General features: G+C 53.6%; 8 protein-coding genes across 8 annotated transcripts; 2 read left to right on the top strand and 6 right to left on the bottom strand.

Moving 5' to 3' along the window:
- Positions 1-13: 13 nt before the first annotated feature.
- PG998_002231 (uncharacterized protein) lies at positions 14-277 on the bottom strand (the record flags this gene model as incomplete). The annotated part of the gene is made up of 1 exon (XM_066869049.1): positions 14-277. One exon carries the CDS (start codon positions 275-277, stop codon positions 14-16), a length of 264 nt encoding a protein of 87 aa, XP_066737464.1.
- An 829-nt stretch (positions 278-1,106) lies between these two features.
- Positions 1,107-2,295, bottom strand: PG998_002230 (uncharacterized protein; the record flags this gene model as incomplete). The annotated part of the gene is made up of 2 exons (XM_066869048.1): positions 1,107-1,803; positions 1,883-2,295. 2 exons carry the CDS (start codon positions 2,293-2,295, stop codon positions 1,107-1,109), a joined length of 1,110 nt encoding a protein of 369 aa, XP_066737463.1.
- A 745-nt stretch (positions 2,296-3,040) lies between these two features.
- Positions 3,041-3,556, bottom strand: PG998_002229 (rRNA-processing protein CGR1; the record flags this gene model as incomplete). Its single annotated transcript, XM_066869047.1, has 3 exons — positions 3,041-3,181; positions 3,248-3,399; positions 3,460-3,556. The coding sequence occupies 3 exons, from the start codon at positions 3,554-3,556 to the stop codon at positions 3,041-3,043; spliced, it is 390 nt and encodes a 129-aa protein (XP_066737462.1).
- A 4,203-nt stretch (positions 3,557-7,759) lies between these two features.
- Positions 7,760-10,817, top strand: PG998_002228 (uncharacterized protein; the record flags this gene model as incomplete). Its single annotated transcript, XM_066869046.1, is given in 2 exon segments — positions 7,760-9,200; positions 9,211-10,817. The coding sequence occupies 2 exon segments, from the start codon at positions 7,760-7,762 to the stop codon at positions 10,815-10,817; spliced, it is 3,048 nt and encodes a 1,015-aa protein (XP_066737461.1).
- A 2,855-nt stretch (positions 10,818-13,672) lies between these two features.
- PG998_002227 (uncharacterized protein) lies at positions 13,673-14,532 on the bottom strand (the record flags this gene model as incomplete). Its single annotated transcript, XM_066869045.1, has 2 exons — positions 13,673-14,092; positions 14,155-14,532. The coding sequence occupies 2 exons, from the start codon at positions 14,530-14,532 to the stop codon at positions 13,673-13,675; spliced, it is 798 nt and encodes a 265-aa protein (XP_066737460.1).
- Positions 14,533-18,067: 3,535 nt separating this feature from the next.
- PG998_002226 (uncharacterized protein) lies at positions 18,068-19,215 on the top strand (the record flags this gene model as incomplete). The annotated part of the gene is made up of 2 exons (XM_066869044.1): positions 18,068-19,132; positions 19,195-19,215. 2 exons carry the CDS (start codon positions 18,068-18,070, stop codon positions 19,213-19,215), a joined length of 1,086 nt encoding a protein of 361 aa, XP_066737459.1.
- Positions 19,216-20,441: 1,226 nt separating this feature from the next.
- Positions 20,442-21,185, bottom strand: PG998_002225 (peroxin-4; the record flags this gene model as incomplete). The annotated part of the gene is made up of 2 exons (XM_066869043.1): positions 20,442-20,779; positions 21,002-21,185. 2 exons carry the CDS (start codon positions 21,183-21,185, stop codon positions 20,442-20,444), a joined length of 522 nt encoding a protein of 173 aa, XP_066737458.1.
- Positions 21,186-22,810: 1,625 nt separating this feature from the next.
- Positions 22,811-23,673, bottom strand: PG998_002224 (uncharacterized protein; the record flags this gene model as incomplete). The annotated part of the gene is made up of 2 exons (XM_066869042.1): positions 22,811-23,383; positions 23,521-23,673. The coding sequence occupies 2 exons, from the start codon at positions 23,671-23,673 to the stop codon at positions 22,811-22,813; spliced, it is 726 nt and encodes a 241-aa protein (XP_066737457.1).
- Positions 23,674-23,736: the final 63 nt, after the last annotated feature.

Here is a 23,736-nt window from a genome sequence, read left to right as displayed (position 1 = left end):
GAAATGACTGCATTTAGCGCCCAACCATCCTGGAAATCCAGTGCCGTAGTGCCGGATTCGGCGGCATTGGCTTGCTCATCTTGACTCCTTGCTGCTTGCTCCGGACATCAGCGACCAGTGTCGCAGCAAATGGACTATCACGGCACAAGGCACCGAGGAGTTGCTGCTGATGAACCTGCTGGATGTCTTTTTTTCCCTCACTCTTGGCTGCTGGGCGCTCGCTCATGATGACGACGCGTGTCGGGCTGGGATAGATTCCTGAGTCGTAGTAAGGCATGACGTCGCCCGTTTCAAAACATGGCCTAAAGCTGTGGGACCCAGCTGAGTGAGTCTGGGACGCCTTACCAACTTATCAATACTCGCTCAGTACTCCCCTACTTGTACTTGTTGCAACATGAAATTAGGCCTCGTTGTACCAAGAATGGCCGGGCAGTCGGTGCCGCGGATGCCGCTCTAACATAATACATAGGTATGTGATGTATGCACATGTATATACACAGTCGACTTCATATTGGCTCCTTGTTTTAAAGTATATAAGTACTGCTGATTATTGTTGCAACTAAACCGATGAGCTTCATTCTCCATCCGGTCTTGTTGTTTGAATAGCATGCACATACTCGTATTCCCGCATCCGGAGTTGGCATGGGAATTTGAATATCCCAAGAACGTGGAGAAACTACCAGGGGATACTTGCCTAGTTCGCCTCGATCATACATCCATATAAAAGGAGGTAATCATATGCACCCACAGAATAGAAATGATGGTTTGCTCGTAATATCCGCTTACATGCACAGCCGAATTGGACCCTTTGCTGAAAACGACGCGACAGCCTCAAGTGGCTGATACGGAATCTGTGCGCTCGTCTCCTGCCCCTGGCTTGCATCAAGAGAGGGGTTGGAGGGAGGCTTCGTATCTTGGGCAAATCTTTTGAGTACTTTCGAATGGGGTCTCAAGCTATAAAGAATTACTATTACATAGAGTAAGGATATTTACAAGAAGGAAAAGTCTATAATCGAACAAACAGTTGGGTATCGTGCCATTGTCGTAAGTGAAAAGCCGAGGGGAAACCACGTAGCCGCTAACCCAGCATACCAATCGCGATGAGTTTACAATTCATCGAAGGCCCGTAGCACCGCTTCATCTAAGGACGAGCCCTCGTGCCTCGTTCGGTTCAGTGCTGCCCTCACCTCCTCCCCCAAGTGATCCGATGCCCTAGTCGTATTCGCGATGCCTCCGGGCACGGGCACGTTTGCCCCCGGCTTGTTTCCTGACACGAAGTCGGATACGGCATCAGGGATAGAGTCCGAAACCATCTCCGACAGCGCAGGGACATCCACAGAAGGGCCGTATTGAGCTGCCAGTAACACTCCGACGACTACGAATAGCAAGATAGATGTGATGATCCAGACAACACGTAGGCGCCGCCGGGTCCTCTCTTGCCAGTCTTTGTCGGCCTTGTCCCAGTTCTCGACCCGCGCAAGGACACGATCCATACGCTCACTGAGGCTTTGCACCTTTTGCCGGCCTGTCAGGATGCGGCTTTTCAGGGCTTCTATGCGCTCCTCCTGTTCGTCAAACTGGCCGAAGGAGTCGAGTTGCGTCTCGACCTCTGCCACCAACTCCTGGGAATCCTTCCTAAAGGCCTCATTTGTCTCTTGAGACATGCAAGCCAGCTCTTTCATGGCGACGAGGGTGCTTTGAAGTGTGCTTAGCTTTTCCAGGACAGCGTAATATGTGTCATCGAGGCGGCGCATCGTGTCGGTTGAGAATGTATTGAGATCCGTGAGAGACTTCTTGAGACCCCTGTCGTGGCAATATTAGCAATGGCACCAGCCAACGTCGCGATGATATTCGTTATCATCGTCATGGTAACGTAACGTACGCTGTGCGCGAGGCAGCACGCTCCCTCTCCGCCTGGAGCTGCTTCTCCCTAACCGCGGCTGCGGCCGTAGCCAACGTCCCAATGTCCTCACTCCCCTGAAATAGCATGCTGGCTCTGCGGCTCTGTTCGGCACTGCTCAACATGTACGGCGTGATGCCTTCGGAGCGCGGGAGGTCAAGCGACGCCCGTGCTGGCATTTGTAGTGTCGGGACGGCGGACTGCGGGACCCGATCGTTGCGGTCACGCTGATTGCGTCGTTGATGGAGGTGCGGTAAGTGGTGATGCTGGTGTCCATGGCGCTGCTTAGTTGGCGCGGAGGCGTCCGTGATTGAGCGGCTCATCCGATGTTGAGGTCGCGCTGGAGAGGCCGACCGGGTGGACGACAAGTCGAGCGCGGCGCCATTGTTCGACATGTTTCGTGTGGACCAGCCCTGCAAAGGCGCATTCCTGCTAGCGGAACTTGAGCAGGAGGCAAATTGTCAAGGAAATATCCATGCAATAGAAATGGCCAATGTCTTTAATATCGGTGGTAAAGTTCTCGTCTCCGTTTTTCCTCCATGGTCTGTGAAGTTAGCAACGATGGCTGAAACGGGGTCTCGGCGGTGGTATAGCTGTGCACTATTTTAGGCACCCCCGGCGTCACATGTCATAAAACGTCGAAGGGTAGCGCAAATACCAAGTCACAAATCAATACTTATATACAGAACAACATTCTCATACTGTATTGTCATGGAAGCATTGATTGTGCATATTTATAGGTATTTCGGAAACAATACAGAAATGCTTAATCGCCATCAACGTAGCAGGCTTCGTTTACGTCATTTCTCGCAAGCATTTGGAGAATCTAGGTGTTATAGGTATGGCCTTGCAAAACCTTGCCTACCTTCTTCTAGCAATTTTCGTGATCGAAGCCACGAGGGTATCATTAACACTCCGACCAACCGTTAGGTAGCAGATACCTGGAGTGCAAAGTCGCATTTCGCCCACCCCATCAGCCCTTGAACAGCCTGGATACAGGGTCTGAGAGCGAAGGGGACGAGGAAGGCATTGGTCTCCCAAGTGCTCCTTCCGTGATCCTTCCAGTGAAGGGAAGTCGTAGGCCTTTCCCAGCCGGCTCCCGTCGTATCAATTCGAGAAGTCTGCCATGCATTAGGCGCTTCAAGAGTTGATCAGCTTGTTCCTCTTCTCCTTCCGCTTGAGTCGCTCCACTCGCTTCTTGTGCATCTTCTCGGCCATCTTCGCGAATCTCTCGCGCTCTTCCTTAGCAGACCTCTTGTCCTTGATGGCCTGTACGCGGCGCTATTTTGTTTTGGGTAATAGTCAGTATCGAAGTGATATTTCTCGTCTGCGTGAGGGCAAACAAACCTTTCTATCCTCTTCTTTTTCGTCCTTCATCTCCTTCTCCTTGGCCTTCATCGCCGCGATAGCCACGCGGGCTGACTGTCGCTTCTCGAAAGAAGTTGTCGTAAGACCAGAGCCCGGCCGGAACGCCTTACGAGGCACATGCCATTGCTTTCCTTCACAGACGTATTAGCAATAGAACACTCGGTCGGCTAACGGACTAATGCGGTGCCTACCATTTTTGCGCATTCCCAAGGATTGTTGCTGCGGTTGCTTTGACTGCGACTGCGCCGGCGCGGGCGGCACCGCAGCTGCGGCATTGTCGCTCGACATGGCTGGAAGATAGAGTATTCTTCTGGGGGGAGTCCCTATACCGATTTGAATGCCAACGTCTTAAGAATAGCACACGGTGATGTTATCGTTGCTGTTGCTAATGTACCGGTTTCGCGGCCCAGTCCAGATTGCTGAGATCTGAAAATTCCCATCCCAGCCGCTTGCAGACCATGAAATTTTAGCGGGGACGGAGTAACAGGGGAGATTTTCCGATTTCAGGGTCCATGTAAGCCATGGCTATGCTACAACATTCATACTAACAACACATTGCAATGGTAATCTCCTGCTAAGTCGCAATTTCACGATTACGTTGATATCTGTCCTGCAACTATGTGTCACAGGTAAGTAGTAAGCAAGAAATATGTTCTTTCATCAATTGAGGAAGTCAAGTCGAGTATAACCAATGGCGACGAGAACGTGTAACGTTCAATAAAAGTGACCACAAAGTGTGCCCAAGACGTTTAACAATGCCCGAATCAGCAAAGCTGAGAGAGCATGACTAGCTGCGTATACAATGCAAAGTGATAGAAGTTGGAATACAGGATAGCGCAAATGAGAATACAACAGTAGAATGCTGGCGCGCGGCAGTTCAAGCCAAGCCATCGAATTGTTTGGTTTTGATTTCCATTGAAACAAGAAGTAAGAAAACATCAGTGAGGCTGAGACCTCTTGAAAATGGGGTCCAACGCCGATCGGCGAGAAACTGTATTCAAGACAATAATTTGCTTATGGCGCTGATGCTGTTCATGCGAATTCGAGACGAAACGAAAGAACCTTGTATTGGTGCGAATGGGTTCAATTGATCTAAGACAAAAGCCAGTGGTAGGAGTTGGCAGCAAGTCAGCCCCGCGATGATATGATCCGTACAGCGCCGGGGTCATCTCTTGTTGGAGGGGAAAACCCTCGTGAGCCTTCCGTCATGACAGCGAACATTTGCATGGTCGGAATAGCGTCCCCTCTTGGTTGTGGGTTGTGATCGAAATTCGAGTTGGCTCTTGGGCCGCTCTGCAGCCCCCTGTCCTTCGCCCTGGCAAGCGTCCAAGGAAAGGCCCCGCAGTATCTCCGTTACTTGACGGTGAATTTCCTATTCCAATCCGAGTGAAGACCTGAGATTTCGGCCCCTGTTGGTGTGGAGAGAGGAAACGAGGCTTAGCTACGTACCGTACATCCATGATACGACACCTGCCACGGTAGGCAGGTGGTGGTGGTTCCCAAAGCGGTGAAATTGTTTACACAGGTCGCCAAATCCGGCTTCTCTCAGGTCACGGTGGGCAGACAGGCGAGATTAGGTGTCCCTCTGCCGGGATATTCTTAGATCAGCCAGCCGCTACTTGACAATACCGTACATACTTTGCGTATCCCTGGCGTTCTGCACTCTACGCCCTTGTACATGTAGGCGTCTGTTATCGTGTCTTCTGGGCATCGAAGCTGTAGTCTATGGTAGCTATGACGACCACGGTGAGCCGCCCAGCTGTCGCACGCGCAACATCCTGCTGTGCAATATAGTAAGGGGATCGGTCGTTGCTGATCTTCGCTGAATCCTGAAGTCTTTGCGCCAAGGAAGGATTGGAAGGAAACCTGATGTCTGTCTTATCTCGTAGCCATGAAAACGGGTAGTTTGCGGTTTACCACTGAGAGGATTGCCTGTTTAATTGCGCGCCATACAACTCTCCACTACAAGTCGAATACAAGATCTGCTCTTTACCCGGCCGCCAGGAATCCGTGATCATCTGAGCGTCTTTAGATGCAGTGTTCTGATTGGCTGAATAGTGCTCAACTCAGCTAATAAGGTGGTAGTAGCCCACTATTTGATGTACGTAGGTTAATAACAAGCAAGCATGTAAGCGGCAGTAGGCTCGCAGCCCTTCTGCGCAGGCCTCTGAGTACTGCTCCGAGTCTAGGACAACTGGCTTCTGAACTGGTAGGTACCGACGGAATAGTTGCCGACGGAGCAAACTGTAGCGAGTAAGTTGCCTGATGCGAAGACACTCCTCCGTCCAACGTGATATACAAGGGCAGAAGGGGTATTGACACGCCGGATCTTCACCTGTTGCTGTACATCAATTACTCAGGGTTGTGTCCGTAGATCCCGCCTACACATGTATTACCTCGCCATAAACAGAACCTGTTCCCATGCTGTGAAACGTTGGCTTCTGGTTTCGATCCTGTAAGCCAGAACAAGCAAATTGTTTATTACCTGCGACTGGGCAAGCTGGTGAGCAGAACAAAGTAGTATAGAATTGATTAGAGGAGACGACATGCGGACATGATCAAGTTAGTATTAGTCCTCATATCCAGTGCTCAGCAATGCGGTCAAGGAAGCGCCACGAGTTCAAAAAAGCAAAAGGTACCTGCTAACATTGGATACTGCGGGTCTGCGTGTGCATAATTGCCTGGACATTCTTATTTCCCCAGAGGCGCTAGGACTTTTTTCCAGCGCTCTGTACTGGGCAGGGTGTCCAGTATTCGGTCCAATGACCGTAATGGGGAATTAACATGTTCATGGCAATACGCAAAATGTTGTCCACGCTAATTTATGTAATATGTACGTGAATTACCTCTAGCTGAAGATTATGCGCGTCTTGGGCCATAACATCGATCCAGGTACAGGCGACAGGCAAGACCGAAGGGGGCATTCGTAGTGCAGGAGGGTACCGTCCCTAATGCATGCAGGCGCATGCGTGGCCTGCTTAGTTGGGGGTCGAGACAGAGCCCATCAGCACTTGAATCAGTTAGAAGAAGCCTTTCAGCGCCATCGAGAGCGCCTCTCAGCGTCTTGCACCACCAATCAGCGTGCTTGCTCCGAGGCAAACAACCACACAGCTGACCGACCATGTGTCAACGAACGGTCTCGCCGGCCGCCGCGCCGATGTACAAGAGAATGATTTCCTTGCCGGCAAGGCCGCGTGAGAGAAGGAAACACATAGTTGGTCTGGTAATAAGAAAATAGGAACCGCACCATCGTCTTATCGATGTAAGCTGGACGAAACCGGCCTCATGCGTCGCGGGCGGACTGCGCGGGAAAATCTGGATTGGCTGGTCCTTGTCGCACTAATTCTTATGAGCGACAGTAATCCTCAGTGAGAGCAGAGCGCTGGTTGTATCAAAGACCAAGTCCCCTAATTTGAGCATCTGGGTCCAGAGTCGATCCCCTTAGGCGAGCTGGCTAGCTGGGCACGCTGGGCAGGGGGCACACACACAAGGTACTGACTGCACAAGGCACAAGGATAATGAGCACAACAACAAGAAGAAGATTGGGGATTAAAGCATGCCATGCATAAAGTACTGACCGACCTGGCCGGCCCTGACGCTTGACCTGGCAGTACATACATACATAATCTGGACGTAAGTATTCCGGCTTCTGCCAACCCCTGCCCTGCACGGTGGAGTCCGCTTAGCTCGCGTACTACCAGATTGTGGGCTCCTTGCACGTTGCACTCTTCACACCCGCCCACCACGCCCTCTTCTCGTCTTCGTCCACCACTTCTTCTCCGCCTTCAACCCTTCTGAAAGCATCCTCACGAGAAGGCCTCACAACTCACTTGGCTCAATTCCAGTCGCAAGTCTATTCCAATAGATTTGCCCTGGTCTTGGCCGTCCGCTCCTTTCTTCCCTTCCCATCGAGAACTACCATTTCTCCAGTTTGAATTCTTTAAAACAAAATCCTTTACATTTGTTTCCTTACCTGTTCGAGAGAGCAAGCGACACGGAAATTGGTCGCCTGTTGGGAAACAACACAACAACACACACAAACAAACGCAGCCCGAGATATTTCACCATCTTCGGGCCTCTTCATCCACGCTCAAGTTGATATACTTTCGATTATCCGGTTTCCTCGCAAGGTAAGACCTTTTAGACTGCATCACACGGCCTTGTGATCCATCCGCTACGCACTCGAAATCCTTCGCGCGGATAGTTCTTGTTGCCTTTTCATGCCTACGACACGCTTGGGCTCCGTCGCTAGCCACCCATCTCTGCTTAACGCCTCTGCTGCGATCCTCTCCGCGCCTTTTCACACTCTAACAATCTTGCGCAACAGAGACGCCATCGACCAAGCGGATTGAACGGAGCACACCTTGAAACGAACGCCTAATTCCTACGCCAATTGCACGCGTCGGGGTGCCCCGAATCGATCTCTATGCTCTCAACCCCGCTCGAAGGGCGCTCTTGAAGTCTCGTGCCGCCGAGCGGCTTGGAGGAACCATGACAACCGCATATGCTACAAACGGCACCATGGAGTCGACTGTTGTGAATGCTGTTGGAGTCTTGGGTGGTCTAGATATCGACAACAGCGAATCACGGCATCTGGCGCTTCCTAGTCCCCTCTCTATGGATGGGCGGAGAGCCAGTGACTCGTCCCTGGCAAGCCCGCAGCCATCGCCTCGAACGGCCTTACCACCTCCTAATCCACCCTTCGTCTTTCCTCAGCGCGCGCTGCCGTCATCCGCTCCTTCCTCATATTCCAGAGCGAGCGGCCAGCGCCCCAGATCCGCCATTGATTTGCACGAGAAGACGAAGACTTTCGATTTGTCTGGCGGACCTGCTGACACCGGCAGTTGGGGCCGAAGTGCACGACGCTCTACTGCACTTCCCGACTTCAGTTTTAACCCTGGTGCTACCCTTAGTCCGGATAGCGCTGCCAGCAGATCCCCTCGATCACCGTCTTTCGATTTCAGCTTCCATCCAGGTGCTACTTTAGCAGCTTCGGATAATCGGTCAAGTCCACCGGTATCGCCCTCTCAACCTACCCCGAATCGTGGTGGCCACCGACGCGGCGGAAGTGAATTTGTTGGAGGTCATATCAGGAACGGCAATTCCATCACTGTTACGAACATAAGCCCCACCAAGTCAGAAAGTGGTTTTGCGACAACACCTATCCTTGCTCCTATCGATTCGACAACCGCCTCTGCCCAACGCCGCGGCCATGCTCATCGCCGATCGGCAGCAATTTCCAGCCATGACCTGAGCATGATCCTGAAGCCAACCAGCCCCAGCGTACCTGGGGGCAGCAGTGCGCCCAATAGCCCCGCTCAATACGAAGAAATTGCGAGGGATACAATCGATACAGCAACAAGGGATGAAATAAGGCTTACTGGGATAGAATCAGCCGATTCGCCTGGAAATGCTGGTGGCGAATCCGATATGCACCTGGATTCGGAGTCTCGTCCTTCCATCGAGAAATCAGCACCCCGCGCCCGAGTTGGCTTTTCTGACAATGTGGAGTTTATACCGCGTCCACTGTCACTCGTCTCTACGGACACAACCAGCACAGTGACAGCCCGGCCAGGTCACTCGGTATCCAACAGCATATCTTCCATCATCTCCATGTCTAATTCAATAACACAGGAGCGTGAGCTGGCTTCTCTACGCACGTCAATCCAATCTGGAGCCGCCGCCGAGTCAAAGATCGAGTCGCGTCCCAGCACTGCGGGTGCTGTTTTAGAGCGAACACCCAGTCTACATACCTCGATCATTGCCGAACCTCAGACCTCGCCACGTCGACGCAACTCTATTCCTCTGTTAAATAACCTCCCGGTAGCTGATTCTGACCTGCCGGTTGTGCCAAGTCCGATAAAAACGCCTAAGCGGTGGTCCTTTTTCGGCCTGGAGTCACTAGGGTTGACGGCGTCCCCGACAAAACCACGTCCTCACAGCTCAAGCTCAGCAGAAACCGGTCCTAAGCACTCCAGCACTGTTGCTTCCCTCCACTGAAAATGTCACTGCAGAGGGCGCTGGCGAGTTTGTCCCCACGGAACCTGAAGTCAAGAAGCTGGCTAGCAAGAAGCACAAAAAGAAGGTCAAGGCATGGGCCGGCTCAATCCTAACCCGGAAGACAAAACCACGCCATAAGTCCAAATCAGGTCGACGACATTCTATGACTCCCCCGCCACCGCCAAAGCTCGATCTCAGCGACGAGGAGGAGGAATACGTACCTGACATGTTGCACCAACCTGCAACTGCACCCACCGTCATGGTGACCGGCCCAGCTGCTGATCCGGATCTCCCAGATTCCGATTTTAAGGCCGAAGAAGATTCGTTATTTCCCATGATTGACTTGGATGCTGCCTTGGGCCCTTTCAATACGCCTTCGTCTCTGGATCCGGCCTGGGAAGCAGCACAGCGTGCTGGGGCTCCACCAAAGCGACAGCTACATAGTGCAGCTGGTCTGAGGGGCTTTTCTGGTCCCGGGATGCACTACCACAGACGTACTGAAAGCGCCCCGGAAATGCCCCCTTTTGAAGGCGCCAGATTTGGCATTCATCGATTCGGCAGCTCCTCAACCATGGCCGATGTTTTCGAAGAAGACGAGGAAGATGACGATGAGAGCGGTTCTGACGAATCGACGCCTGATGCCAGTGGAGCTTCCATTGCTGATGTTGATGTCAACTCAGCTAGTGATGATGCCTCAACGCCTACCCAAGAAGTCGAAGCTAGTCTTAAATCGTCAAACGACAGTGCCTCCGTAACACCGTCTGTTGAGCGCAAGGGCAGCGGTTCAAGTCTTGAGATGCTACCGATTGGATTCAGACTACGATCTGACACTTCGTCCAACTCACTGCACGACGACATCATAACCGAAGAAGCGCCTGTCTACAACGCCGTGGACCAGGAGCGCATTTACGAAACCATCTACGAATCAAACGATTCTCCAGCTCCATCTCCGCGGCGTATCCTCACAAGTAAAGATTCAGGGTTGTCAGATGTAAACTCCATGAGGCTGCCAGCACCGTTGTTGACACCTCTCAGCACGTTCTCTATGAGCCATGGCTCATCGATGGCTTCCCCCCGCTCGCCCATGTCTTTGGACGGCCACCGTGTTTCTACTGCGCCCTCGTCAGTCGTAGATGACTCGCAGCGCCTTTCTACTGCGCCCTCGTCGAGCGCGGAGCACAATGACTTCCAGTCCCTCCTCATGGGAGAGCCTGGCCCAGAGGTCGTGCGAATATCGATCGATGTTCCATCTTTGACGAGCAGCAACTCGACGATGACTCGCGAAAGTAATTTCCCAGGCGTGCGGCCTAGAAACACCCCCTTCCATGATCAGCGCCCGGCGTCGTTCACCTCAACTGCATTTGGGCGTCGAAGATCTAGTCTCGCAAGTCTCAGCCGGCTAATCAACAGTGCTCACGGGGAACGGAGCAAGCTCAGCATGGAAGTGCCCGCCGATAATGAGCCGGACAAGAAACAGAAGTCCAGCAAAACAAAGCGACTTAGCAAAATGATGCAATTTTGGAAGCCAAAGGAGTCGACCAGAGGTTAGAAGGCTCTCCGCACTTACCCCTCGGCCCAGCGGGTTGGAAAACGACGTTCGACAAGAAGACACCGTTCAGCACCAAAGCCGCCTAAAGCACCAGAAACTGCCTCTTATTAGCCTGGCTGCTTTCAACTTACGAATTTGATGGGACATGGCCATTTACACGACCTCGACGCATAATACTGTGGCCTCCCTTTGAACAGCAGCCGAGGCCATCAGACCAGAGCCAACTTCGATCCAGCGGGCTCGTATCAAGGCCGGGGTCGCCCTCCGGTGGCCAGGCTGACGGCCACAGTGGAAGCAGCACTTCGTTTCCATGCGTTTTGGCATTTACGACAGTATGAGCACACACTACACCATATAACCACAATACGGCATGAATTTTACGGTCTCCGGTTTAGGGCGACTTGGCATGCCACCTCTTTCGCTCTCCACCCACGGCGAGGTGTCGGTGATGCACCTTAGCTTTGATGGGTTCGTCCTATTTCTACTTGCGAATGGAATGGTATGGGAAAAGGAAGGAGGGGCCGAGTAATACACTCGCATCCACAATCCTCGGTTAGGAAATCGGAACAACTTAGTTGATAAGTCCAGGGTGATCACGACACGCACGTCTCCTTCGAGCGTTGGGTCGTTTGGGTGTTGGCCAAGCCACATCCAAGCCGGCACGGGATCACACCTGCATGTAGACATATAGTAATGAACATACGATACATATACTTGCACGATTCTTCGCTTGTTGGTCTCTTGCTGTATGAAAGCTAACAGTGTGTGGAACGAAGTCAGGGGGATGTACTTCAGAGATCCCTGAGACGATGTTTTCTTTCATTGTATTTGTTATATCTACAATGATTTGATGTGTGCCATGCTCGAGCGGGAGCCCTCTCAACACCAGCCATCGACACTAAAGTAAAAGGGGGGGCGCCACTACCGCCGTTCTCGCTGTAGTTGAGTAGGGATGTAAGCACCTGGGCAGTAGCTAAGTGAGTTGGTGGTTAGTATGCTTGGGAAGCAGAGGTCATCCGGTATCTGGCGTGTGGTTGCTGGGCGGAAGGGGCATAACGCCACTGCATCGTGCTGGGTGGTTCACTCACTCTATCAGCGACGCCAAACGTGGAAAAGGAAGAGAGACGGAAGGGGCTAGGACAATCGTGCGTATCTATGTAACTGGGAGTGGCCGCTTAAACTAAGTATGCTAGTGGTAAACTCTGATGCCGCTTGGCTTGTTGACCATATACTCATCTAGTAATAGAAGACACTATGCTTGGCTCTTTCGTGCGTGGAATCTACTATGCGCGCCATCTCTTCTCTCCCGCCTTCTATTTTCTGAAGAGGCTTCTCTGACGCACATCTGTTTCATGGGCGTCTTTAAGCCATCATGCTCCTGCATACCTAAATGTGGTTTCGGATATGTAAGACAGACTATCGAGTACCTATCAGCCACACCCCAGGAAACCGCTTCTTGGCTGTATATTTTTCTAGCTGGAGATGGTTCTGCAATGGAACCATATGCTTTGGCGTTTGAAGTGAAAGGGGGTTTGTATCTTTAGGTAGCATAATCCCGGGAGAGGTTCCAGTGGCCATAACGGTCACCACCAGGAGGAAAATGCTGCCATAGGAGAGCCCACAAAACACGTAGTAGATAACTCACGATATGGGCTCTTTGAACATCCCTACGTTACATGGTTCTCTAGTCACCTACAATCACTGCTTTTGAAATTGGCCCATAACATATCTCTCCGTACCAAGGTAGAAACCCTCATTGGTTACCAGCCATGGGAGATATGTAGATGCATCAAAAGAAACAGCCTGCACGAGGGACGCCCCTTAAAGAGAGGGTTTAATGCACAAACACACCGCCATGAATGCTCCCCGGAATCGGCTTCCCCTAACGCCCACCGTCTTCATGTGGGAACAAAGCAATGGCACGTCCGCCGGCTGCGCGCCCCCCAATGGGTAGGATAGAAGCCACGCCACGGACGACCGGGTGGAAGGGCCGGTCGCGCCGCTGGCGCCGACCTGCGGCCGAGGCTCTTGGCAGCCCCTTTGGTAGCTCGGCCGCCACAAGTATGTGTTTGGCCAAAGCGGGGGATTATGGAAACTGGCTTTCGGCGGTGGGGGGGGGGATAATCAAAGATCTAGGTCCATGTATCTATATAAGCAGTGAACAGACCTCCATGTTGACGGGGCGGTGTTTTGTTGCCCGGGGCAGCCCATTATCCCATCCGTAGTCCATTATTTAGTGGCCCTGGAGATATTAGCCGTTGTTATTCTTCATTCCAAGCAAGCTGGCCCAGAGCTGAAAGTGCTGAGGTTGAAAAAGCCCCATATGCGGCCGCAGTATGAGGCGCCATGCCGGGAGGATATTGGTATCGACATGGGCCAGCTGTTGTTCCGGCAGACCGCACGCGACCAGGACAAAGACATAGCAGATCAATAGGATATGAGGGCACAAGTTCAATAAAGTATCATACAGTGTCCTTGTATCTATCTGCACCCGAAAGGGGTTTGCTGGGAGGTGAAAATGCAGATGCAACAACAGGGTATCGAACAGCTTGTGACAGAAAAACGCCTCCTCCGGTAAACCCTTGGTCCAAACCAAATGCAAATTACGCTATCAAAACACGATGACCTTCCTTAATGCATGCATGTATCATGAGTTCGTTTGGGGCTTCCTATGCCGCGCATCCATGCTTCTTTCGTGGGTAGGAACGGTAGCAAGCGAGCGGGCGAGCAAACAATCAAGTAGCATCGCCGCTTTCTGCAAACCACTCTTTAGTCCTCCCATATGGTCTCCAAGTCAATGTCGCCGCGTCTCTCGGCGCCACACACACTCCAGCGCTTCCGCTTGTCTCTGGTGTTTAGGCCGAGGGTCCTGCCGCGCGGGGGAGTTCGAGGCTGGAGCGGCCACCCATGGCTGATTCCTCGCCGTCCGAGCCTTCGCTACCCGATCTCATCCTGGAATTCTTCTCATCCTCCAGGGCGGCCTCCTCGGCGTCGGGCGAGTCCGGGATAGTTTCCAAGCTAGAGATGCTAGGGCTTCGCGACCTCAACGAGGTGGGCGTCGACGGGACGGAGGACGAGTAGGTGGGGAAGTTGTAGCCTGTGTTCAGATCATAACGATAGGACGGCGAGGTCGCGACGGACGATGGCGTAGAGGGGAGCGAGACGTAGGAGCTAGTGCCCGACGAAGTCGTGCCAGGTAAAATGGGGTGGTGCAGCGGCGACGGCGTGCGCCTGTGCCCACTGGCAGGCGGGGGATCCTTGGAATCGAGAACCGACTGGCGGATGGGTGAGGTGGGGGAAACATCTCGTCGGCGGGCTTCCTGCGCGGGGGTCGGACCCGGTTGGGCGAGCTCGACGGGCTCTCCGGGCGCAGCATGGGCAGTGAGAGGACGCGGCCATGGCCATCTAGTCCAGGCATAGACCTAGTACGCGACATGGACGGAGGTGCTAAGCTTGTGGATTTGGATCTCTGGTGGGTGCCGGAAAGCGGCGACGTGGTTCGGGGTCGGTAGGGCAAGGCCAGCGTAACCGGTGTGGTCCATGACGGTGAGATGGGCGACGGGGGCTGGCGGAGCGCCAGAGGCTTCCGATGGTTGGGGTTGTTGTCGAATTCGTAAGTCTTGGTGGAGATGGCAGCGGGATGATGTAGTCGCAGCGAAGGCAGAGGCGAAGGGCGAAACTCCTCCAGACTCTCCGTCTCTGGTACAGGCTCCATCCTGGCAGGCGGCGATTGGTAGTGGAAATCCGAAGTGACGGCCAAACTATCGTGTTGGCGAGAACCCAAAGTGCAGTGGACTATGCATGTGACCAACCCTCTTTCAACAACATAAGCCGAACCAAACAGGAAACTGGCCGGGGAAATGGACGACTGTCGACTAGGATATATGTATGTATGGCGTGGTGTGGTGCGGGAGTGTCGACCGCAAATATGGGAATGGCGGGGGAACGTGGTGGCCAGAGGGAGGGAAGGAATGTGCAGGGACACCGAGTCGGTTTCCAGATGAGGCTTGGATCGTAGTCCCTTAATAGTAGCGAGATGTTATTATTGTTGGGTTGGATCGGAGACAGATCGAAGTGGATGGTTTGGTGCGGATTGGCTTCTGGCTTCTGGCTTCTGGCTTCTGAAGGACCGACGTGGGATGGGGGCTGATCTTTTAAGTGCGCGCGCCCTTGTTGAATGTAGTTTGAAGGTACCGTGGGTGTGCCGCGAGGGTGTTTTGCCGAGCGAAATGGATGAGTTGGTTCCGTTCCTCGTTCTGCCGCAGCACGCCTCAGCAGTGTCTTCTGCTCTTAAAAGAAACAAACAGCCCAAGACTGGAAGAGCCGACGGAGACGAAGACGAAGCCTGGGAAGGGTTTCGCTGTAATGTCGTGGGGAAATGAGTCCGATAGGCAAGGGGGATCCGAATCACAAATCAAACCTCGGGGACACGACAAGAACAAGTACTTAAGCTTCCGACGCCAGCCACCTGAAGGTTATCTATCTAGCAGGTAAGACAGGACAAGACAGGCTCGAGATGGCAGAGGAAGAAGCAGAAGGACGTTGGGTACGTACGGGGCAGAGGGCAGATGGAGGAGAGGCTCTTGACATTTATGGGCTGGCTGGCTAGTCGGCCACAATTGGAAACTGACCGACTTGCTTGCATTGATTGATTTTCGCATCGGGATGGATCAGGGACGAGACGAGGGATTCGAGCTGTCTCTCTCGACAATCGGTCAACCAAGAATCCCAATCCAATCCAATCCAATCCCAATCCAACCCCAGCGGCATCCACTGGTCGCGCAAGAGGCCCTTTAGGCATTCCCCATCCCGGCCACCAACCCAACCATCCGTGTCCTATCAGACGCCTAGCATGATGGACTTGGCCGGGGGCGGCCTAGTCGTCGCAGACAATAACATTGAAAAGAAGTGGTCTTGGAGGAACTGCCAGTACCCCGCCCCCTAATTCTTTGCTGGCTGAGACCCTGGATCTGCACCTGCTACCAAGCTACGCATACGTACGGCTACAGACAACCACTCTAGCACTGCACGTCTGTCTTCTGCGCATTAACCCCATGCAGGGGTAATCTTGGGCTCGACTAGTCGAGGGGAGCACAGGTTCTGGACAGGAGTTGACTCGTCCGAACCACCAATTGCTAGCAGCTGAAGAGCCAGGTCTCGCCTTTTGCATGGTCAGGCCAATCGTCACGCCAACATCAAGCCGGCTGCCGAAAGCACGAATCGTCGGCTTCTGGGTGCAATCTTCGTACAATCTTCGCACAATCTTCGCCCCGGAAATCCAGCCAATGCACATCCCTCGGCGGCTATGAGGCTGCCGTGCCGGTCTCAGTGCTTCGCTGCATGGTCAATTCCTGCGAAATGAGGCTCTTGGGCCTCGAGATGCAACACCGACGGGCATCATCTGTCAATCACGGCCGTCTGCCTGTTGTTTCTTTTCCCAGAGAAACATCCCATGCAACCCTGGGTCCTGATCCATGCGACTGCTATGTACAATGTGGGATCGGCATGACAAGACCCCATTCCTACGCCTATCGAGTCTGCTGCTTCTTCCCTATGCGATGCACGCCATTCAGGCCAATGGCATACTTCGGTATCGGAATCAGGAAGGAAGGCCTATAGTAGGCAATTAAGTTCCTGCCTTCCTCTCGTACATTAGGTTGAAACGAGCACTTTGGGCGAAGCATGCATCCATCACCTTTCTCGAAGGTCTCAAGTCCGCGCCTCTGCCGTTCGCCGTGTTACCCTGGCGGCGCCGGCCCAACTTACCCAAGGTCCATCCTTGCCCCCACGTTGTCTTCCAACTTGTTAGCACAACACACACTCTAGTTGTCGAGACGATTTGGGATTATAGTGGTAGCAGCAGTCGTTTGCGTAGGAGGCTGACGGCTTCCGTACCCACCGTCCTGTGCGGCTATGCATGTCTTCTAGGCCCGTGGGCAAATGAATTCCTATGCGCATAAGGGGCAACCTTTCCGTACTACCCACCTCGTCGCTACGTCAATGACAGTAAACACCTCACCAAAAGGCCCCGTAGCAGTACCCGTAGGCCAGGGCTAGTTGACTCGCAGTATAGGGAGCTCCGAATGGATATACAGCAGCAGACGAATACACACGTGCAGTCAGTCTCCTGTAGAATGCAGATGAACTGGTTTGTCCAAAGGGCATGCAAGGACTTTCGGTTGAGGCCGGGCGGCCCGTCCTTGACTCAGGCAACACTCAATCTTTCATTCGCATTGCGGAGGAAAGGTGTAGGCGAAGTGACGTGAGCACATGACCTCTGTCTTCAAGACACACGGTTGCATGCCTGTCTAGTATTGGTTGTATCCAGGTCGAGCCGAGACACTCCCAAAATCTCGTATATGAGAATCCATGTGCAAACCTATGTATAGAAAATAGAAATGTTGGCGGGTTTCTGTCCCGTATCAAATGGATAATCTAGATACGTACCTCGAACATATTCAAACCCAGAACGCCAAATAGAGATAGAAGTTTGAGGGCATCGCATGATTTGCAGTACGGATGCTTGCTTACCTGCAGTGCTTATTATCACTGGGCTGTATCGAACCGGGCTGGGCAACAGTCTGAGCCGAGGGATGCGCAAGTAAGCAGTATAGTATGAAGAATAAAAGGAATGTATGGGCGAGGCTACCAGCTACAATTACTTACTGAGCGAGTGCCACCGGTTAGTTGGGCAGCCAGCTTGCCAGCAGCCGCGGACCCACAAGTCAGTCGGCTTCTGGAAAGAAAAAAAAGATGACAGACAAGCAGCAGCAGCAGCAGCAGCAGCACCGACAGCCTTGGGCTTGGGCTTGGGCTCGGGTGCGCATCCATACATCCGCATGTGTTTCTGCCCACCTCGGTTTCATGGTGGCCTTTGAGGAATCGCAGATCGATCCGAATCCTCCTCTCAGCTCTGAATTGAATCGGCTTGATTATTGTTTGCAGTAGCAAGGGACTCTCCCGTCGAACCTCTGCGAATCCAATTACAAGTCCACCCTTGTAGCCATCAGGTCAATCTGGTCGACAGGCTGGCCCGAGAGCCCCTATTTCATTTCAATTTAACAACTAAAATTCCATTAGCCATTGTACTTATTTTTCCGCCGGGCGCCGATATCTGTCCCCCCCCATTAATGGCTGACACGTTATCGTGAATTTCTTTCCGTTCCGTCAGACCACCACCGCCGCCGCCCGTCTCTACCTATGTCACTGGACACATAGATCCAACCAACCAAGACAACCTTGACGAACCCATGGCGCGCCCCATGGGGCCAGTTCGTCTACGGAGGACGAACCCTGTGACGGTCATTATAGGGATTGTCCTCTGTACCTTCATCATCTACTTCTTGTCCAACACCGGTTCCTCCTCGCGACCGACCACATCCAAGGGCCGCAGCATCAACTCCAAGCCCGTGCCCAAGTCCAACCTCGCCCACATCCGCCGCGACGTCCAGCGATTCAACCTAAACCATGTCACCATCACCAAGGACCCCATCGCCAACCGCGAGGCCGTCCTGATCCTGACGCCCATGGCCCGCTTCTACCAAGACTACTGGGACAACCTCTTGAAGCTCAGCTACCCCCACGAGCTCATCACCCTCGGCTTCATTATCCCCAAGAACAAGGAGGGCAACGCCGCCACCACGGCCCTGCAGGCCCAGATCGCCAAGACACAGAAGAGCAGCGCCAACAAGTTCCGGCGGGTCATCATCGAGCGGCAGGACTTCGACCCGCCGCTGGCCTCGCAGGACGAGTCGGAGCGGCACAAGATGGAGAATCAGAAGGTGCGGCGCGCCGCCATGTCTAAGGCGCGCAACTCGCTCCTCTTCACCACGCTGGGGCCCGACACGTCGTGGGTGCTCTGGCTCGACGGCGACATCGTCGAGACCCCGCCCACGCTCATCCAGGACCTCGCGTCTCACGACAAGCCCATTATCGTGCCCAACTGCTACCAACGCTATAAGGACGACGCCGGCAAGCCCGCTGAGCGCGCATACGACTTCAACAGCTGGCAGGACAGCGAGACGGCCCAGGAGCTCGCCTCGAAGATGGCGCCCGACGACCTGCTGCTTGAGGGCTACGAAAAACTCCCCACCTACCGCACCCTCATGGCCTATATGGAGCTCGACGACAAGGAGCAAGGCGCCGAGGTCCCGCTCGACGGCGTGGGCGGAACCGCCTTGTTGGTGAGGGCCGACGTCCACCGAGACGGTGCCATGTTCCCGCCCTTCCCCTTCTACCACCTCATCGAGACCGAGGGTTTCGCCAAGATGGCCAAGAGGTTGGGCTGGCAAGCAACCGGGCTGCCAAACTACAAGGTATGCCATAAGTTGACATCAGTTGACCAGATCTACCACATATACTAACATATTGTACCTAGGTTTACCACTATAACGAGTAGACGGTTCGCTCGATCCCTGCTAATATGATGCATCAACTCGTACCTCTTCTCAACAACTGACGGAAATGCTACGGGCTCTTTGGTGTGTGCCTTAGCATTCTGGAGATATACGGATTTACCAAGCAGTAGGCAGTGTACGAAAAGGTAGAAACGTCCGAGATGCGAGCACCGGAGAGGTTCTACTACTGTATATCATTACTCCTTGCAATTTTTCTTGCAAGACTGCCGGTGGCCCACCAGCGTGGCTGGACGGGACTACTGAGCCGAAGGGTTACCTTGGAGGGGAAGGGGGGAGGGGACATCGGTCTCCTCGATGGCTACAAGAGCTCATTCACGCACACGGCTTGGCGGTATCTGCATTTCTGGGGGGCAGGCAGCATGGCTGGGAGTTGTTTCCAATTTAGAACGAATCAAATGTGCTAAGACGACCCCGTTTCATTGATGATTTGGAAATCTCATTCTCTTCATTATATCGTAAGTGACTATCGTCGTTTCTGGTGATTGGCCGGCTGCGTGTCGTAGGTTTGCGGTTGCTATGGAAGAAGAGCCCACGACCTGACCAATGAATTATCGTCGTCCATGCGGCCCTGAACAGAAACGCACATGGCTGGCCTGACGGCTGCCTCGGGTAAAAACCAATATCTCCATAGGAACCCAAACTATGCGGTCGGTGCTGGTCGACGTTTGAGCATTCTCTCCCAGAAACGGACGCCTTGCAACAAGGCATGCGGTATACATTAAATATAGCATCGTGGTCTCAGCACACGCCGTCGGCCCCTCCCCTTCCCTTTCCTTTGCCCACCCCCTCGAGGGTATTACCCGCATTACGTGTCCGTCTCGCCCATCGCCTGTTCCCTAGCCTTCCGCAGTCCATGGCACCGCAGTGGCCCCACGCTCCCTCGTTACCTTTCGTTATGTCGTGTCTTCTTGTTTTGTTTTCTGAATTGAAACAATTTCGTACAGCTTGGCCCAGTCGGTCGGCCATTGGATGGCCTTTGCACCCGTCCCATTATACTGGGTCGTTCAAAACCCCGCTCGACATCAGCACTAGACCAGTATTTTCCCCGGCCAGGTGGTAGGCATCAAGACGATGCTTGTGCCTTTCTGTTTCTCTTTTTCTTTTTGTTGTGCTTCGCGTCTCTCTCCTTGTCTTGGTTGACCGCTCTCTCTTGGAATAAGGTGCTCTTATTCCAGCAGCAGAGGTTGGTACGTGCGGCAAGAGGAGGCTACCGACCCGTGTATTTGCCGCCGAGATCGGCATCGCGGACCCAGAATTCGACGAGACGGCGGGCGCCGACGTGGTCGCCGGCTCGGAGCAGGGCGGCGAGGTCGACGTTGAGCGGCGAGTCGGTTTCGGGGCAGCTGAGCAGCATGCGAACGGCGCGGACACACTCGAGCACGCTGTAGGCCGGGGACCAGGCCCCGCCTTTCTTGAGCAGGTCCAGACAGATCTCGCCCGTCTGTAGGCCGATATTGGCGTGCACCACGGGCGTGGCGAAGGCGATCTGTGGCGGCTCGAGCGGGTACGCGGTCGGGATGGTTATGCGGAGGAGCCAGCGGCCTTCTGTTTGCGGGGGAAAAGAGCAGACGGGTTAGCTTGCTTGCTTTCTGGCCGGGTTGCGGACTGCTAGTTTCTGCAACGAGGAGAGAGGGGAAGGAGGTGCGTGCGTGGGCTGAGATATAGTCAAGCATGGTAGCACAGCAGGCAATTGAACAGGGACGTCATTGTCTCGACAATGTAGCATCAGGCAATTGATCAATGGAGCGTGTGCAGGGGTTTACCAACCATCGTATCCGTTCCCGACACCCCGTCCGTTGATGACGGCCTCCCACTGAAGCAGCTCGTCTTCGCTGACAGGGCCGAGTCGCTCGATTCCCTCCTCGGCGGGCGCTTCCTTCTCCCAGTTGGTCAGCTCTTTGAGCAGGCGCTTGGTGGCGCTGCGCGATGATGAGCCCATTGATGGCGGCATTGTGTCTTGGTTGCGGGAGGGGTTGTTTCGAGCCCGAAGTTGATGCTTCTCTCGGCCGGATTGAAATTTGCCACGGGGTCATCTACGTAGGCGGACGATGCATGTGGTGATGGATGATGGCGAATGGCGGATGGCGGATGGCCCTGCCCTTTACATGCAATGACATTACATAACCGCCTCTTCCCATACAAGTCCGAGCGGCGGCTATCGATAACGGAGTCGTCAGCGGCACTAGACCCTGTTGGTGGCTGGGCATGCCACCTGTGGGGTCTCGGTTCGATGAATCTAGATGATCGGATATGAACTTGGTCTGTATACTGCATCATCCTCAGTGTGCAACACATACACCCAATGTAATGGACTGACTATACCATAAGAACAACGTCTTGATTACGGTGGCATTTCGTCAGTCGCTGATTGTGTACAAGTTCGGATCCGGATCCAGCTGAAAGATCCCGCAACACGACATTATGCGTGGGTTATAACGTCATCCCCCCGTATACCAGTCTCCATCTGGGGGCCAAAGTGCTCTAGACTTGCTCTGGTATGGACAACCTGGGCCAGCTCATTACCCTCCTGGCTGTTGATAGGTCGCACACGAATGCCGTAGCGGCGGAATGTCAGGAGACTCCCGGCCCTCGCCTTCACCAAGAACGTCGGTTTCCGGTAGAGCAGTGGGCACGTTGGTCATACCGGGCGAGTATGGCCCATCGGATCCGGACCAATAGTATCGTATACTGAGCTTGCTTGACTAGGAGGCTTCGGCTGGTCCGCTCTATATATGTCGAACATCCCGTTGCCATTTTAGGATGTTTATAAAAGTCCTGAGGTCCTCACCTGCACTCTGAAGTGTTGTGCAATACTCAACCCTTTTCCCTTCTTCTTTCAAAACACCGGAAGATGATACACAAACACATCGATCCTCCCTCGTCTAGCGGTTTTGTCAGTGCTAAGTCGTCAGCTTGCGCAAACACTTCAGAGTAGCACGTTGACGACGACAGCTGCAATGCCTCAGCTTAGACGCTCTCATATATTGCAGCGACTTATGACTATCCCGAAACTCCGTCCTACTTAATATATCCCAGATCCTATAACCCTTAAAGTGACTAACGCCAGGTACTAATCCATACATATGATCATATATCATATCGGTCCACGATGACCTTTGTTCGGATTGGTATCAACCCCATTCTGTATCCCCCAACCCATTATCGCCAGGCTAGACGTGCCATCGGCAACCGGCTCTTGTGTACTGGCGAAGGGATCTCAATCAACCATTACTGTTGTAGTCCCGACTCGAAGGGCGACCACGGTTCAAGAAGATGTCGAGTGAAATCCTGGCACCTGGGCGACATCATGTCCCCTGCCTGACCACATGCGTAGCTCTCATCGAACCCCATCTAGCTGCATAATAAGGTGACAAACAGTGCATACTAACCAATAGACCGGTGCTATTTTGAGCTCTCTATACAGGCAGATTGCGGCCATCGAGGCGACAGAACCACAACTGATAAAATTCCACTCGGCACTGATGTTGGGTCGACCGAGCTGCTCGACGACGGGGGGGGGATAAGGAACCTTCGTATTGAGGGAAACATGAACATCTCGGACGATGAGCCCAGGCGTTATGTAATCTGCCGGGCCGCTGTCGCCAGGTAGTTCTGGATGAACTCGCAGTTGCAGTCTCCGTGGCGCAAAATCTCATTCTTGAGCCAGAGCACTTCCTCGCGCAAATTGGCAGCGTGCTGCGACAGCGAGGCACGTTGGGCCGCGAGCTCCCGTTCGCGCTCTCTCAGCTCGTCGACGTACTTCTTTGATTTCTCTCGGCATTTGCTGGCCGCAAGGCGGTTCTTTTCCCGATTCCGTTCGTGTCTTTGGCCCCGCGCGGCCGTAGTGACTTCCAGCACGGAGATGGAAGACCCCATATCGCTGCTGCTGACCCGCCCATGCGCACCCAAGGCGTTCAACGCCGCTTCCTGGTCATCGTTCAGGTCCACCGGAGAGTCTCCGTGGCTGGAACGGTCGTATTCGGCATGAGGTGCTGTGGGCCCATGGCTACTAAAATAGGCATGCCCGCTGAGTCCTTGGCCAGCTCCGGCATGCGTCGCTGACGGAGAAAGCTGCTGCTGCTGCTGCTGCTGCTGTTGTGATAGCGCCTGGCTTACTTGGTGCGATAGATTGGAAGCAGCGTGGCCGAACTAGTGCATCATTCTTTGGTCAGCTCGTCGGGAACTTCACACGGGGGTAAATATGAATAGCGTGCGGGGACAGCATTCATATACACCTCGACTTCAGTCGCGCTGTGCTCTGTTGGATGATTTCGGCTAACACGCACTTGAGGGGGAAGATTATACTGTTCGAGAGTAGTCTGGCTTGCCGGGAAGCTATAGTCGTACTGATCATCCTCCATAGAATAGTACCCGCCGGATGATGCCGTGGGTGGGCCGAAGTCAGTCGCGTTGAAGTAGTTCATGTGGTCGGCTTGCATGGGGGGCTCCCTCCATGTCAACATTTCATTCTGGTCCATGACGAATATGGACGCTTGGCAGCA

This window comes from Apiospora kogelbergensis (assembly GCF_038363985.1).
Source record: "Apiospora kogelbergensis strain CBS 113332 chromosome Unknown utg000001l_segment0_segment0, whole genome shotgun sequence".
NCBI lineage: Eukaryota > Fungi > Ascomycota > Sordariomycetes > Amphisphaeriales > Apiosporaceae > Apiospora > Apiospora kogelbergensis.
This window is presented reverse-complemented; position numbering and strand designations above follow the sequence as displayed.